Genomic DNA, 16,755 nt, shown 5'->3' with positions numbered 1-16,755 from the left:
CTATGACATGCCCAATCACGGCATATTGTTGCTGAGACTGGAAGTAGGGCTTCTGCAAGCTTTCAGGCTTGCCGCTGTTTACAGCAGTCTCAGGTGCTGCATTCGCTGTGAAGCCGCACATACTGGTGAAGCACAGATTTTGCAGTTGCTTGGATTGAAACTTCCAGTTTTTTGTTTTCTCAGTAGCTGAATGCAGTTGTTGATCCTTTTGCTAAAATTCATTGAGCACAGTCTTTCCCCGCATAAATTCAGTGCTGAAAGCTTTTCACCCAAGCTTTCCCAGCTTTTAAAAATTGTCTGTTTTAATTTTATGGTTGATTTTACAGTAAATGGTTGAATTGTTTTAACTTTTTATATGTGTTTTAATTGTTTTATATTAACCGCCCAGAGACAAAAGTTTGGGCGGTATAGAAGTCTGATTAAACAAACAAAGAAAACTGCCCCAGAGTGGTTGGCTAGGACACTCCAGCTATGTTTTTGGCTAAAGTGGGAAAATTAGCTCAGATTGGGAGCAGTTCAGTTCCAGTATCAATTTAGTGGTTCTGGTGTATTTGGAAAGGATAGGAGAAGTGGGTACAGTTTAAAAGCTTTATTAAGGGTAAAGTGGGGAGTTACAGAAGGCAAAATTAGTTTAGTCAGGCAATTCAATAACTTAACTGATGCTCTAAATGAGAGTCTTGGTTAAAAGCTTGTAATAATTTGGCTAGAGTCCTGAATAGGAGCCTACTTAGAGGCTTGCAATAACAAGTGCATGGAGAGTGGGAAGGGAAGTGGAGAAAGAGGCAAGGAGGCTTAGAGGTAGATGGCTGGAGAAGTTAGTATTACCTATCCTTCTTGGGCGTGTTAGGTTATGCAATGGCCAGGCAGACACACCTCTTCTCGAATAAAGTGTAGGGTAGAAGTGGGGATAAAGAACAAGGGCGCAGAAGCCACAGCTCACTTGTGAGAATCTGAGGTTCTCTTCAGCTCTCAGAAGAATCCAACAGAATCTGAGGCCGTTGTGGCCTGGCTGGGGTATTTATATCTGAAAACATGCCCTGGGACAACTATTGACTCAGTCAGGTGGCTATCCCACCCCAGAGGGCAAGGTGTTGCTGTGTAAGACAACAAGATTCATTGCTACATGGACTTAGTCACTTTTGGTTGCTGCTTTCTGGATAAAAGTGAGAGCAAGCTGTCCAAATATGGCTGTCTGAGGTGAATGGGCTATGGTTGTTTATAATCTCAGAGACCGCAATGTCTCCAGGTGCAATGATACACTCCTAAAGTTTGTTAATGAGTGACTCCTCCCTGGTCTTCACTAGCTAATTCATTAATGTGAACGAGCTGGGATATTTGCTGTTTTTCTGTGCTTCTCCTTGAAAGCATTTCACTGTTTTCTAGTAGGCGGGAGGATTCCTTCCCAGAGTGATTTACCTTAAATGGAGGTATGTATAGCTTAGTTATGCCTTGTTAGTGAGGGGTGGGCGCATCCTATTTTGGTCTTGTTGACTGCTTGACCTGAAGGCATGCTGTCAGTACAGCTTGTGTGATCGACCTGCTTTGAACCAAGTTTTTTCAACTAGGCGGGGTGAAAAGTTCACGAAGATCATGAGTCTGTTGCTGCGGAGGCTTCTAATAGAGGGTTTTTTTTACAGCGTGACCCCGAAACATAGCTTATTGGCAACAAATGCAAAGGGATCTCTATAGCACCCCCCCCACACACACACACACACACATACACACACCTTTGACATGGCACTGCACTGGAGAAGTCTGGAAAATGGGAGGCCTGTACACACTTTCCTTATTCCCACATTGCCCACCCCTTTGACTCTGTAAAAGAACAGGAATGCAGAATGCAGAGCTTGTAGGGAGGAAAGAGGTTTCTGCTATGACTGCCCTGTGGGCATTCCACCATCCGTGGGAGCGGCACCCATATAACTAAAAACTGTGTCCAGTATTTGTGATATTTTTATTATGGATTGAAGTATGTATATACCAGCTGTTCTTCAGGAATCATGATGTGGTTTATGCTTTTTTATTGGAAAGCAGGCTATTTTAAACAAAAAATGTTTTCAAAATTTATTGTACCATTGCACTTATATTTATGTTAATTTGCTTTTAATAGAACTATTACAGGCACAATTCTGCCCTATGGCATTACAGTTTCAGAGGGGAAATTAATATTTTTACAATAATGCTTGTGTTTGATTTACACAAAGCACATTTGGAGGGGGGGGGAATAGCAACAGTGGAAAATGCTTCACATTTGGCAAAATAGGAAACCATTCACATTTGGCAAATTCAGACAAAATGGGAAACCATTGTTTCCTGCTACTTGAAGGTGGTAACTAACCTTGCCCAATCCTGCATACTCTCTTCTCTTATATCCTCTGCTTGCATTGGTCAACATCCTGGCTTATTTAACCACAGTTCTATGGCTCATTCAAAACCGGGAACTGTGACTTAACTCTTGCTTTCAGACCAGGAAATGAAACCAGCTTCAAATTCTTGTTTCACATCCTGGTTTGAAAGCCAGAGTTAATCCATAAGTTCCCAGCTTCACATGCATTGTGCAGCTATGGCTTCAATAAACCAGTTTGTTGATGATATTCTATAACAGAGCCAAGGATACAAGGGGACGAAGGACATGCAGGCTTGAGAGAGTTAGAAGTTGTGTTGACATAGCAGGAAACCATACATTCACCTTGCATCTCAACAGGACCAGTTTAAATTAACAAATTAACTAATTAAAATTAAAAGATATGGACATGATACAAGCAAATATTTTCTTAAATACTTTAAGTATCATTGATGTATTGTGCCCCAATTGAAAATGTGCATCTAGAATCTATGGTTGAATTAAGACATAATGCCAAGCTGTGGATAAGTGTACCCAAGTGCAGTGTTTCTTACTGTCCAAATGCAGAATTTCTTTCCAACTGCAGTTCCGTTAGTGTCATGAAACCTCAATTTGAACACTCAGTTTTAAACTAGTTAGGTTGCTTCAACCGCAGTCCCATTGTGTTATTTGAATTCCACACCTGCTATAACATGGGATTCATGCTGAAGCTCCTCCCATGACCATAGAGAGGGAGGCTCAGAGCAGCTCAGAAATGTGTCAGCTCTAGGCAGCGTGTGTCTTTTGCTGACTGTTTCTCGGAATGAATGCTCCACTGTCTCTTGTCTACAACTCATCACCTCACCCACACACCATATTAGTAGATTTCATCATTTGAATGCCCTCATTCAATTATAATCAGTTATTTGATTTTCCTCACTTAAATGCCCTGCTGAAGATGGCCTCCAGATGATGAGATGCCATTGAATCCAGGCATGATTTGCATGCCCCCACTTGCATTGTTGCCAGTGGTTGCTGGGTGAGTGATGCATTGACACTATTGTTGAGGTCACTTTTTCCGGGAAGGCCAAAAAGGCCTACCAGCTAACCTGGTAGGATGTTGCTGACTCTGGATTCTTATGGTTAATCAGCCAAATTTAATAAGAAGCCAGAAAGGAGATATAGTTCAGTATCTTTATTCGGCCGAGCAAAGCTGCTGGGTGCGCACCTCAAGAAGTGGCACACCCCTACAAGCAATTACAGTCACTTTTATAGTTTTCAGATAAACAAGCATTAGCCCACCCAGTTCCCTTCTGTAAAACAATGCCATTGGCTATATTCAAACAAGTTGTTTTCCAGACATGTTGTCACACACTTTCAAGAGGTGATTTCCCGTCCCCCTTCTTGCGGTTTCCAAACTCAAGTAAACTAGACCAAAGATCAGACACTGTCATACTGTCTAAAGCGATGCCAACTTAATGAGAGAATAACAGACTGTTCCAAAGTGGCTGTCTCTTTTAGCACCTCAAGGCACTTGAAATTCATGATATGAAGACACTAAACAGTGTTAGGCACTGTGACCATATCTGTTGACAGTGTTTAAAATCACTGCTTTATGCCAAAACATAAAAACACATTTGACCCCTGTAAGTCAGAAATAATTGAAGGAGCACTTTCTTCCTAGGTTTTTTCATAGTAATCTAAACAATGGTTTAGATGATTGTCTGTACAGACCCATTATATAGTGATTATGTGAGCCTTCCTGGGTAGATCTTTCTTCCTCAAGGTAATTTTCAGAGGGTTGCTATTGTAAAGGCCTTGGGGCTCACAACAGGTGCCACGTTTCAAAAGTTTGCTACTGAAAGATAGCTGCTAACAAGGGATCTGCGAGAAAACTTTAATGTCAAATGATCTAATAATTTAAAAATCCAAAAGCCTTTTGAGGTATCAAATTATTACTCTTCATAAAATTATAGAGAACTAGTGATTTTAAGCCCATTAAATTAACGGGCGCTAGTAGAACTTTGTTGCCGCCTATCTCCACCTCCTCTGGCTGCAGCGCACCCTCCTCCTTGCAGCCGGCGATTTCCTTTCCAGGCCAGGGAGTTCTCTCTGCTCTGGCTTTAGAGTGTGATCCGTCGTTGAGGGAGAAGAAGGGGTTTCTTTTTTGAGAAGACACAGGGCTTTTCGCAGCGGGCTTTTTCTCCCACCTGTTCCCCCGACTGAGAAGGCGCTGTGCAGAAAGAGCTTCTGACCGGCTGCTCCTGTGTGCTGGTGGTCTCGTGGCGGCCGTTGGTTATATCGTTTGCGGCGCGCATGCACCAATCATGCAGGTAGTTTTCCCGCCCTTGGCCGTCGGGAGGGGGGTGGGGGCTTATAATTGGGCCTTTGGGGGGGGAATTGTTAACCCCGCGGTCTACTTTCCCCTGCCGCTTCTGTTGCCTCTGGGCTAGTTGTGCCCGGGCTGGACTCGCCCCCTCTCCCGGACCCTCCGCTGCCGTTTTTCTTCTCCCGGCGGTCGGGCCGAATCTGCCCCTGTCGTCTTTTCTATTCCCGCGGCCAGCCTGCAACGACCCGGGTTTGAATGTGTGTGTGTGTGTGTGTGGTTTTGTTTTTTTTTAAAAAAATTTCGCTATGTTGGCTTTCGGGCGGCTGAGCGGGGGGGGGGCGTGGCTGCTGCTGGCGTCTCTGATCGTCTTCGGTCGGTTTGGGGGGGTGGCAGGCGTTGGCTGGGGCCGTTGTTCTTGCTATGTGTTTCCCGTGGCTGTGTGTGCTTTTTAAGTATCTGTTGCGGCTGCCAACATGGCCGCCTGGTCCCTGCTGCCGCCACCGCATTTCCCTGCCCCGTGTCTTTCCCTGCCCCATCTTTCCCTGCTCCCTTCTCCTGGTCCGGGAGCCAACATGGCCGCCGTGTCCCTGCGGCCGTATCTTTCTCGGACGTTCTGGGCATGCGCTCTGCGCATGCCCAGAATGGCCGAGAAAGACACGGGCAGGGACACGGGTGCACACTCAACCTCTTTATTATAGAGGATAACTGATTCCCCGGCTGAATGCTTACTTTCAATTATTCTTTTAAGGGTCTTAGGATTCTTAGTTCAGTGTACCAGTATTACTTGCCATTTGTTTTACTAATTTTACTGCACACCCAAGAGCTCATAAATTAAAATACAAGCATAGCACTATATTGTAGATTCTAGTAATTAATCATAAATGTCTCCAATTACTGACTGTTTCAGCAGAACCTTCCTTGATGACCAGTCATTTTATTGATACCTTGAAGAAATGTAAGCAATTCAAAACACAGATTCTCTCATAAAAAATGGTAATGGTTTTTCTCATCTTTTGAAATGTTTTAATAGAGCTAAAATGTAATTTTTGCTTTGTTGATGGGTTTGTTTTGTTTTATACTTTTCTGTACTGCTCAGGGGACTGCCACATGCAGTATACTGTGATGAGATATGGAATATTGGCTGATGGAAGGATAAAACTCTTTTTATGTTAAATAGAGTGATGGGCAAACTCCCCCTAGATTTATCTTGATTTCCAGATGCTTTTGGTGATCTTTCCTTGTGAACACTTAAACAAAACAAAATGCCTGGACACTTCATTTTTTTCAAATGCTTAGAAGACATCAGAGACTGAATAGAATGGGCCAAATCCTTGTGAATACATAACCCAGGGGTAGGTGGCTTTGGCACACCAGCTGTTGCTGAATTACAACTCCCATAATTTCTGCTGCGATATATTGTGGCTGGAGATGATCGCTGTTATAGTTCAGCAGCAACTGGAAAGCCAAGGTTGCCTACCCCTGCCTAGCTGCTCCCTCATTGCCCCCTTTCCTTCTTCAACGCTTACTGGGGGGTGGGGGGGGGGAGAGAGAGAGCACTTGGGCAGCAGTGCAAGCAGCTCTGCCTCTCTTCCCAGCAGCATCCAAGATACAGGACAAGGAATCCTAGGAAGGGTGTTGCTGTTGCAGCATTCTGAGTGCCTGGAGGAGGGAGGGAGTCAGAGTATCTGTCTTAATGTGTGGAATATCTCTGCAACACTTTCACTGTCTCTGTGGTATAATAATTGGAATTTGAATATTATTTATTTAGTCTTCAGGTGCACATTTGACAGTCTTCAATGTTAGCAGTTCGTTTTGTTATTAATGGTCCTTGAAGATGCAACTCTTCTCAGGGCTAAGCTTGATGCTACAAGGCACCATCCACATCTCTTCCCTTGTTCACATATGAAGCAGGATGTCAGTGGAGAAATGTGTTATATATATGGAGAAATGGTATGAAACCTGGCCCCTTTCCCTGCCTTCGGCTGCTTTATGCAGTTCTCCCAGTTTGTCTCTGATCCCAGTCTATCTCAGAAGTCAGTGGGACTGCAAGAAAATAGAGGCGCCCCCCCACATTAAGTCTGTTTCTTAAATTCATGCTGAATTGTGGGCTTTGGTCCAGATGAAGCACTCTCGCATGCAGAATCCTCAAATGGCATAGATGGAGAGGTCATACACACAACCATCTGAGGTAGGTTTAGGGGAGGAAGAAGCCCATACCCAGTTCCCAACACATGAGGAAAGGCTCCCTGTGTCTCTACTAACTCACTCTGCAGATGATTAAAGATTTCAGTGCTCTGGGAAGGGAAAACAAGCTGGGTCTGCCGGCTCTGAAGTATGAAGGCTTCCCTTTCCCTCCAGCCTCGTAAGATCAAGGCACAGATGTCAGGCTTCAGAGGTTTGAGCTGGCTAGGTAGGCAGGCTTCCCATGGGTTCTCATGATTGGTGGTAGCTGCCTTTACTGCCTCCTGCCTTCCGATTTCTGATCATGAGAACCCGCTCAGATTGTATCTGGGAAATGTAAGTGCTGGTTCTGTTGTTGCTTCATCGGATTTCTGGAACTATGTCGGTACATGAGTTTATGTATGTGCTTACAAGCAGAATTACCTGTTTTAGGTAAAAACTTTTATATTGTCTTCATAATCATTGTAGACACATTATCAAAGCTCTATAATGATCAAAGAGAATGAAGTATTTCCAAAACATTGCTTTGAAGCAGTAAACCTTACAGCTATGTATCTACCTCTGATCTGATGCTTTACAAGCACATTTTTATTTAAAATAAAATAGACTAGCTTTAAAAAAGAATTTCCTGAGGGTTGGTATATATCTGGAATTCCAAAGGCCTCCATGTTACTAGGAGTCTTTGCAATGAATGTTCAGACCCTTGGTTCAAAATGAATGGTTGTGGGAAGATGCCTGTATCCACAATATATGATCCCAGTACAAAGTGGAAAGCAGTTATCACCTTGGTCAGTAAGCATCAAAACAGCAAATTGCTCAGCATATGAAGTTAATTTGAAGGCACAGCAGTTAATTGGAAATGAATTAGCTCAGAATGTAACCTTTGTCTTAAATGATTGTCTGTTCTTTTTTGTCAAGCAGCAGAGTGGACATGAAGCAGACTTGCCATACTAAGTATCTGCCCAATCAATATAAAATGTTTCTGTACAAGTTAATATTTCTGCTTCTTATCTAACAAAAAAAATCATCCTGGCAGATTTAGCAGGATGCAGATCTTCGGATCTCCTGTTTATATGTTCTCTCCACTTTTCCCATATGTTATCTCCACTTTCCCCACATGTTGGAGGTCATCCTTGATACTGAGTTGTGTATTGAGCATGCTTGAGAAGACAGGACTGATTTTTTAATATGAGGCTAGTTCTGGCCACCAGGAGGCTCCAAAACCCGGTTCTGGTCCTGTCTTGCTCAAGTTAGCAGGGCTGAGAAAGAGCTCCTCAGCGTTTGGAAGGATTTCAGGCTAGTTCTTTCTTTTTCCTTTTCCAACCTTCATCTCCTTCCCTCTCCCTCTCCCTCTCCCCAGATTGTGTGAGAATGGGAAGAGAACCAATTTATTTTATTTTACCAAATTCCAGACACTTTTTACTTTGTTGAATTTGGCCTTTTGGACCACAGAATTGTTTTACGTTTGTTTTTGTTTCTCCCCACATCTCTCCTAAATGGAGATCTCTCGTGCTGGGGAGATACTACAAGGGTCCCTCTCTGAGGGTCCGCAGTCAGAGGACAGGGGCAGGCAGCCCACAAGGCATCCTCCTACAAAGTGGCTCAAGCACTGCTCAGCTTCTCCGTTGCGGCTCGCTCCCACTTCTGCTGCTCCAGTGGGAATGTTCTTGATTGATCACTGCTCCTGCACACAAAAAAGCCTTTAAGAAAGCTAAGCATTTCAAGGAGCACATCAAGAAGCCTAAGAAGCCAACTTCAATACAGCTCAGCAAACAGCTCTTAATATAGGTGGTTTGTGATTAGCGCCAACCATGGTACCTTCTGCCTGCAAGGGAAGAGCACAGAAGTGGTTAGGAGGAGGCTCGCCTTTCCACAGGCGCCATTTCTGAGAAGCAGCCCACACATCCACTTGCAAAACTGGCTTCTGACTTGGGGGAGGAGGGCCCGGCTAGTCCACGCTTCCCCCCCCCACCGCATCCCACAACAACAACAATCTTAATATCTTGTAAGAAATAGCCCCAAGTCTCACCATCCTCATGACCTTTCAGAAATTTAGCATGATTGTCTGATTTGGTCTAGCAAATGAGCATAAGCTGAGCTGTTCAAAAACCTAAAGGTAAAACAAGGCAGGAGAGCAAGTTCTCACAAATTTCCTAGGACTCCAAGAAACCAACTCTGCATTAGTTGTTAACAGAAGATATACATTTTACCTTTTTTGTACTATAGGCGAGTTGGGACAATGCCCAATGGCCTTGCCCACCACATGGTGAGGGTTTCAAGAGTGCATGTCCTGCTCCTCCTCTTAGTGTGTCATCCCACTGGACATAATCTGAAGTCAAACCATTGCTCACACACTAATGCAGAGTTAGTTTCTTGGAGTCCTAGGACATTTGTGAGAACTTGCTCTCCTGCCTTGTTTTACCTTTGCTACTTCCTCCTTCATTTGGGCCCATTTCCCACTTTTGCTGAAATGGAAAGGGCAGGCAAGTGAGCAGATATCAATACTTGCTTTCACTCCCATTAAGAACATAAGAACAGCCCTGCTGGATCAGGCCCAAGGACCCATCTAGTCCAGCATCCTGTTTCGCACAGTGGCCCACCAGATTCCTCTGGAAGCCACAGACAGGAGTTGAGGGCGTGCCCTCTCTCCTGCCATTACTCCCCTGCAACTGGTACTCAGAGGCATCCTGCCTTTGAGGCTGGAGGTGGCCCACAGCCCTCCGACTAGTAGCCATTGATAGACCTCTCCTCCATGAAGTCATCCAAACCCTTCTTAAAGCCATCCAGGTTGTTGGCTGTCACCACATCCTTTGGCAGAGAGTTCCACAAGTGGATCACGCGTTGTGTGAAAAAGTACTTCCGTTTGTTGGTCCTAGACCTCCTGGCAATCAATTTCATGGAGTGACCCCTTGTTCTAGTGTTGTGTGAGAGGGAAAAGAATTTCTCTCTCTCCACTTTCTCCACACCATGCATGATTTTATAGACCTCTATCATGTCTCCCCGCAGTCGTCTTTTTTCTAAACTAAAAAGCCCCAGGTGTTGTAGTCTTGCCTCATAAGAAAGGTGCTCTAGGCCCCTGATCATCTTGGTTGCCCTCTTCTGCACCTTCTCCAGTTCAACAATGTCCTTTTTAAGATGTGGTGACCAGAATTGTACGCAGTACTCCAAGTGTGGTCGAACCATAGTTTTGTATAAGGGCATTATAATGTTAGCCGTTTTATTTTCAGTCCCCTTTCTAATGATCCCTAGCATGGAATTGGCCTTTTTCACAGCTGCCGCACATTGAGTCGACACTTTCAACGAGCTGTCCACCACAACCCCAAGATCCCTCTCCTGGTCCGTCACCGACAGCTCGGATCCCATCAGCATATACTTGAAGTTGGGGTTTTTCATCCCAATGTGCATCACTTTATACTTGCTAACATTGAACCGCATTTGCCATTTTGTTGCCCACTCCCCCAGTTTGGAGAGATCCTTTTGGAGCTGCTCACAATCCGTTTTGGATTTCACTACCCGGAAGAGTTTGGTATCATCTGCAAATTTGGCCACATCGCTGTGTACCCCTGCTACTAGATCATTTATGAATAAATTAAAAAGCACCGGTCCCAGTACAGATCCCTGGGGGACCCCACTTCTTCCTTCCCTCCATTGTGAAAACTCTCCATTTATACCTACCCTCTGTTTCCTGTCTTTCAACCAGTTAGCAATCCACACATGTACTTGTCCCCTTATCCCATGACCGCTAAGTTTGATGAGGATCTTTGTCGAAAGCTTTTTGGAAGTCCAGGTAGACTATGTCAACTGGATCACTTTGATCCACACACTCGTTGACACTCTCAAAGAAGTCCAAAAGGTTGGTGAGGCAAGATTTACCTTTGCGGAAGCCATGCTGGCTCACTTCCAGCAGGGCCTGTTCTTCTAGGTGCTTTACAATTTTATCCTTGACCATTGCTCATGGTCTCCCTTTAGGACAGAAGGAGAGAAGCAGTGGCAATGGCAAGAGGAACAAAAGGGGAGCCCTGAAGCTCTAGTGGTCAGCAGTGGGGCCCCTTCAAAGGTGTGAGCCTTGGTAGGTACCAAGCAATGCCAGTCCCTGATGCTATTCTTGCAGCCAGTGACCTACACTTACTACTTGTTCAATGTCCTTGAGGCCTGCAGTTCTAAAATCTTATGCTGCTCTATTATGTACAAGAGTAGGGAGAAGTGCCTCAAATTGTTTTCTTTTCTCTGCATTTTTGTGAGTCAGAATTGTTAATGGTGCATCTGTTTAATAGGGGCAGTTGTTACTGAACAAATCAATGAAGTATCTTCTAGAGACTCAACAGTGTATGCAGATTTTACACCAAGAGTGTTAGTAAGATTTTTTGAAATATAAAGGTGCAAATTGGCTCTTTACTTACATTTCCATTGAAGCAGGGTTTTGCTAACTTGAAAGTGCTTCTCTTGTTAAGCAAATGCAGTTGTTTTCAGGACTTGGTTAATGACCTTTAATGTATAGTCTGTGTTATCACAGAAATACAGTAAGAGCTGTAGCTTCATGTATTCTTAATTAGGTTTTGATAATTTACAACATTTTAATCAGAATTTTCATGGTGTGAGATAAATGAATGCATGCTTTTTTTTCATTTGAGTGTTTTTGTTAGCTTACTGCTGTAACAACTATATTGAAAAGAGAACACTTGGGATTCATTGGGTTATTTGCTCAGATACAACAGATGCTGATAACAGGTTTTTCTTGTTATGGGAAGATTTTGCCATTCACTTGAAAAGTCTGCTCTTTAGGGATATTTCCTTATTTTTACCCTTAAGAATAACTAGGTCTCCATAGTGGTGCATTGAATGTCACACTCTATTCCTTTCATACCGGAATAAAGTAAAAATGACACTCCTCTGTGTCTGGTTTCTTCAGTGGAACTCAGAAAGCTCTCTCAGAGGAAAAATAAATTGACCAGTCTTGTCCTTTAAATACAGGAATCATATTTTAGCTTGTGAAAATGCCAGTTAGAAGATAAGGTTTCCCTTGTGTTAGATTTCCCTTGAGAGCTATAAGGGCATCTCTCCCTTTTCTATTTATTACTATACAGTATTGTTCAATCTTTTAAGTAAATAGCTTTTCATCTTTTAAAGACTGTGTAAACGATTACTATACTGTGTGACATAACTTGGATGTTTCAGATGTACCCAATATTGTTTTTCTGAAGCACAACTACCAGTAACACAAGTTCCAGTGCTCCAAGCATGCCACAGATGGGTCAGTCCAGATCATAGATGAACTCTTAGTAGCTAGCCAGAGAGCCAAGAGAGCTTATGTTCAGTTCAACCTCTGATTTGGTAATATGTTTTAAGGATGAATCAGAGAAGAGGGAGGTGCATGAGCCATTCATGCATCCACTGGCGGGGCAGAGAGTGGTTCCCTTAAAAAGCAGGAAAGGAGCTCCTTACTTGCTTTTTAAGGGAATTGCTCCCTGCCCCATCAAGCCGGTTCAAATGCCAGCTCCCAAACTGGTTTGACGCTTCGCAGAGGAGTCACTGAACCGGATCATGCAAATCCCTATCAGAGAAATCTTAGATTAATACTGCCACAGATTAATACTGTTCCATTTGGTGAGATTCTCGCTTGGTTACTTTTTATTTTAAAATATGTACCCTGCATTTCCTTTCAGATGTCCAATACAGATGACCACAAATGCTTAAAAACTACTGTATTTACCTGAATCCAAAACTAAGTTTCCCCCCCAATTTTTTTAGGTATTAGAAATCAGGAGGTTGTCTTTAATTCAGAGTCCTGTTCTTTTTGTGTAACTGCATTTAACTTCCTGTATTTAACTTCGATTGATTGATTGATTGATTGATTGATCCATTTCTATACTACTTTTCATTAAATAATTCCCAAAGCAGTTATTTTTAAAGGGGTTGTCTTAAATTCAGAGTCGTCTTTTATTCAGGTAAATATGGTAATCTCAACAAGATAAAGTATTAAAACTGCTGGGTTTTAAAAACCATAATCTTTAAAGTAAACTCATTGGACGCTGTTGGAGAAGGCCTGCTGAAATAAAAGCTTTTTTAATTGCCACCAAAAATGATCAAGAGGGAATAGAAGAGCATTCCACAGTATGTGTGCTGCAACAGAGAAGACCTTCTCACATGTTGTTGCTAGCCAAGCCTCAGAAGATCTTAAAGGGCAGGCAGACTTGAATGGAGGGAGGCAGTTCTTGAAATACCATGATCATAAGTCATGCAAGAGCCACTTGCTTTGTGGTTTGCCCCAATCTTATGAGAAGTCTCAATATCAGCACTGCATCAAGTTCAGTTTCATAGACACAAAGAACAGCTACAGTATAGTGGCAGCATCTGAAATTCCTTGATTATGTAGCACATAGTTGTTTTAACAGTATAACAAGTCTGAGTTATTCATGAATATTTTGGGTAACAACTACCGATTTTTCCCAGTTTAGAACTTTGGCAGAACAGTTGAATGGATTACACCAGGGGACAAATTAAGATGGGAATGCAGCTGTTAAACCAGTTACCCAGATCTTTGTGCAGCATACAGTTTTAAATTTCTTTTAACGTTACAGGGAAGAGTCACAGAATTTAAAATGCTATTTTAGTTCCTGATTTCAGTTCTGTTGCAATGAAGGTAGATGCCATCTCTGTTACTGTATATCTTTAGTTGTCACAACTTCTGCAAATATAAATTCTGCACTGTTCTTGTAAGTGCTGAATGTGGTTGCAGCTAAAATTATGGCTTGCCCTCCTATGCAGGAGCATTCCATGGGTAAGTGTCCTATTAGTGCAGAGGATAACTATATTGAATATAAAAGGAGTTGCATAAAAATACAGTTATGGAGAACCAATGATGATTTCTGCATGCCTTTGTACACAATATTTGATTTTATATTTTATTGTGGCTTTATCACATCTTATTATGTGTGTGAGATGTTGCCCTGAGGGTCCTATGAGACTGTGTGGCAGGGAATGCATGTCAAAAATAAATACATCTGAAGTAGCCACATCCTCCTGCTTTTTCTTCACCCACCCACCCACCGCAACAAACTCTGATTTAATTTTTCAAACAGGTGTAGATTTCACCTTTAGTACTTCTGTACTTGAGTCACCTTAAGTGGCACAGCGGGGAAATGCTTGACTAAGAAGCAGAAGGTTGCAGGTTCAAATCACCACTGGTATGTTTCCCAAGAAACACCTATATTGGGCAGCAGCAATATAGGAAGATGCTGAAAGGCATCATCTCATACTGCGCGGAAGGAGGCAATGGTAAACCCCTCCTATATTCTACCAAAAGAAAACCATAGGGCCTGTGGGTGCCAGGAGTCGAAATCAACTTGATGATATACTTTACCTTTTACTTACGTACTTATGACACATTCTAGTAGTCTTTCATGCTGATAGTCTATATAATGTTGCAGTGATAAACACATAAAACAATAATGGTTTATTACTTTGAGAAACTAATTTAAAGTGCTCTTATCTGACTACGCTAATTTATTCATTATTTCCCCTCTTAAGGTGTGTTGCATTGCTGGTGAAGACTCCTATCCAGATGAAGCATCTCACACCTCTTGTCCTTCTTGCCTGTGGCTCCTTTAACCCCATCACAAACATGCACATGCGTTTATTTGAACTGGCAAGAGATCACCTTCATCAGACAGGTCAGTTTATGCATCTTTTGGGAAAATTGGTGAATGCTGTGCTGGATGGGAACTCTTGGGTTCTTTGAAATTTGGCAGCATTTCCTCTCATTGCAACACATATCTTTGTTCTTGTTAATTAAGTTCAGGATAAGGGTTTTGTTTGGTCATTGACTGTAAATAAATAAAAAATAAATAAATAACAGGATGAGGTTTCAGCTATTTCACAGCATGCTGAATGAAATTTTGCACCTATATTGCCTCATGTTGAATTAAGGCACAAAACATGGAGATATAAAATAGGAAGTTCACACCACTTACCACAAAGTTTTGTCAACAGTTTAGTATCATACTTGAACTTGGTGGAAATGGCCTTTTACTCTTTTTTTAAAAGCTTACTTTCTTTAAGGAAAGTAAACTTATGAGATCACCCAGCATTGTGTGTGTGTGTGTGTGTGTGTGTGTGTGTGTGTGTGTGTGTGTGTTTGTCTTCCTATGAACTTCGCAATGCCTGGACCAGTAAGAGCCAGCGTGGTGTAGTGGTTAGAGTGCTGGACTAGGACCGGGGAGACCCGAGTTCAAATCTCCATTTAGCCATGATACTAGCTGGGTGACTCTGGGCCAGTCACTTCTCTCTCAGCCCAACCTACTTCACAGGTTTGTAGTGAGGAGAAATTCAAGTATGTAGTACACCGCTCTGGGCTCCTTGGAGGAAGAGCGGGATATAAATGTAGTAGTAGTAGTAATACTACTACTACTACTACTACCAATAATAATAATAATAATAAATTGGATACAGTTGTAGGGACACATATGTAGAATGGAAAATTCCTCTATTGTTTTTTTCTATTGTTTTCTACTGCTGAAGTTGGTGATGAGTCACTTATCTATCAAGGGCAGACAGGGTGGGGGAAGTGGGTATGAACGGACTAGCTTCATTAACATAGGCGCCAGATGATAGGATCACTTTAAACTGTAACTCGTCCTGCTTCTTAGAATGTGAAGGAATCTTCTCTTAATTTGCTTATCTCTTTTCTGTAAGACCGGAACTCAGAGCAAAGTCCAGCCCAGAGGCAAACACATGTGTTAATGAAGTAAACTAATTGGTTCTAGGGCAAAAGGTTAACGCCCAGATGTGTAACAATGCCAAGGTTTAAAACCCCAAAAATCGGGGGATTCGGGGCTTCTTCTCTGGAGGGCCGTGAGGCACCAGGAAGGGGTCACAGCGCTGTAATCAATAAACGGTGATATTGCTTCCTTCAACCATCCTTGTCTGTCTGGTTTATGCTGACTGGGTTCCCCCAGGTAACATAAACTGGTGCCGTTCAAGCTCGGATGGTCGGCTGGTGAATTACCTGCCCATCGGTGGCTGCTTGGGGGATCCTTTCTCACGCCGTGGGAGAGCAACCCTTCAGGCGCCACTCCTCCCTTTTGAAAGGAGGAAGGTTTTGACCCCCGACGACGTGAGACCTAAACTCCCAAGCCCACCGAAGACGGGCGCGGAACGAGGCACACCAACGCAGGAGTCCGGACAGGTGGAGTATTAAGGGTCTCGAGACAAAGGGAAGCCAGGGAATCGCCCACCCTGTGCCAAGAGCCGCTGTAGGCAGAGGGCACTGCCTAGAAGCAGGACGGGCTCTGGGAGGAAAAGGGAGGTTGTGTGAATGTGTGCAGTTTGAAAGATATTTGGCGAGTGCAGAGGGGGACCCTAAAGAGGGGAACCCACCGTGAAAGTGGTCCTTGCAGTGGCAAGGCGGGACTCCTGAGTAAGTCCTCTCTCTCGGCGACGAGAAGGGGACCCAAATCGGAGGTGCGGGCTGTGAAGTTGTCTGTCTATAATCCCTCTGTGGCTCACTGCGGGACCCCCTACCCGCAGTCCGTTTCCCTCTCCTATTTGTCTGTTTGTCTTGAGTGAAAGAGAGCACAATTCTGTAATTATGGGTGGGGGTGGGTCAAAGGTATGCACCCCACTGAACTGTATGGTCCAGAACTTTAGGAAAGGTTTCACTAGAGATTATGGCGACCCACCCTGCAAGCCTGAAATCCTGGTTAGACACTGTACACTGAACTGGCCAGCCCAAAGTCCAACCTGGCCGGCAGATGGAAGTTTTGAGATAGATGAGATTCGCAAGGTTCACATAACAGTGACTGAAAGCCACCCTGACCAGTATGCATACATAGACCAGTGGATGTTGAACGTTATAGAGGGGCCAAAATGGCTACAGGACTGCAAGAAGAAACAGGGGGCAAAGACGGTGCTAGCGCTCCGCACC

The 16,755-nt window shown here is 43.4% G+C and overlaps 1 protein-coding gene across 23 annotated transcripts in view; it reads left to right on the top strand.

The window, feature by feature from the left end:
- Window positions 1-16,755, top strand: part of LOC128350289 (retinol-binding protein 1) — a 137,717-nt gene that overhangs the window by 9,431 nt on the left and 111,531 nt on the right. For 21 of the 23 annotated variants that reach the window (XR_008319239.1, XR_008319241.1, XR_008319240.1 and 18 more), the window contains exon 2: window positions 14,361-14,503. Coding sequence is in view for 19 of the 23 variants with exons in the window: in XM_053308331.1 (XP_053164306.1) it covers window positions 14,395-14,503 (109 nt within the window). In the remaining 4 variants the exon portion in view is untranslated. Of the gene's footprint in view, window positions 1-5,559; window positions 5,646-14,360; window positions 14,504-16,755 lie in introns of those variants that run through there. The other 2 variants (XM_053308333.1, XM_053308336.1) reach the window with 2 other exon arrangements.

This window comes from Hemicordylus capensis, chromosome 3, assembly GCF_027244095.1.
Source record: "Hemicordylus capensis ecotype Gifberg chromosome 3, rHemCap1.1.pri, whole genome shotgun sequence".
In the NCBI taxonomy this organism is placed as follows: domain Eukaryota; kingdom Metazoa; phylum Chordata; class Lepidosauria; order Squamata; family Cordylidae; genus Hemicordylus; species Hemicordylus capensis.
This window is presented reverse-complemented; position numbering and strand designations above follow the sequence as displayed.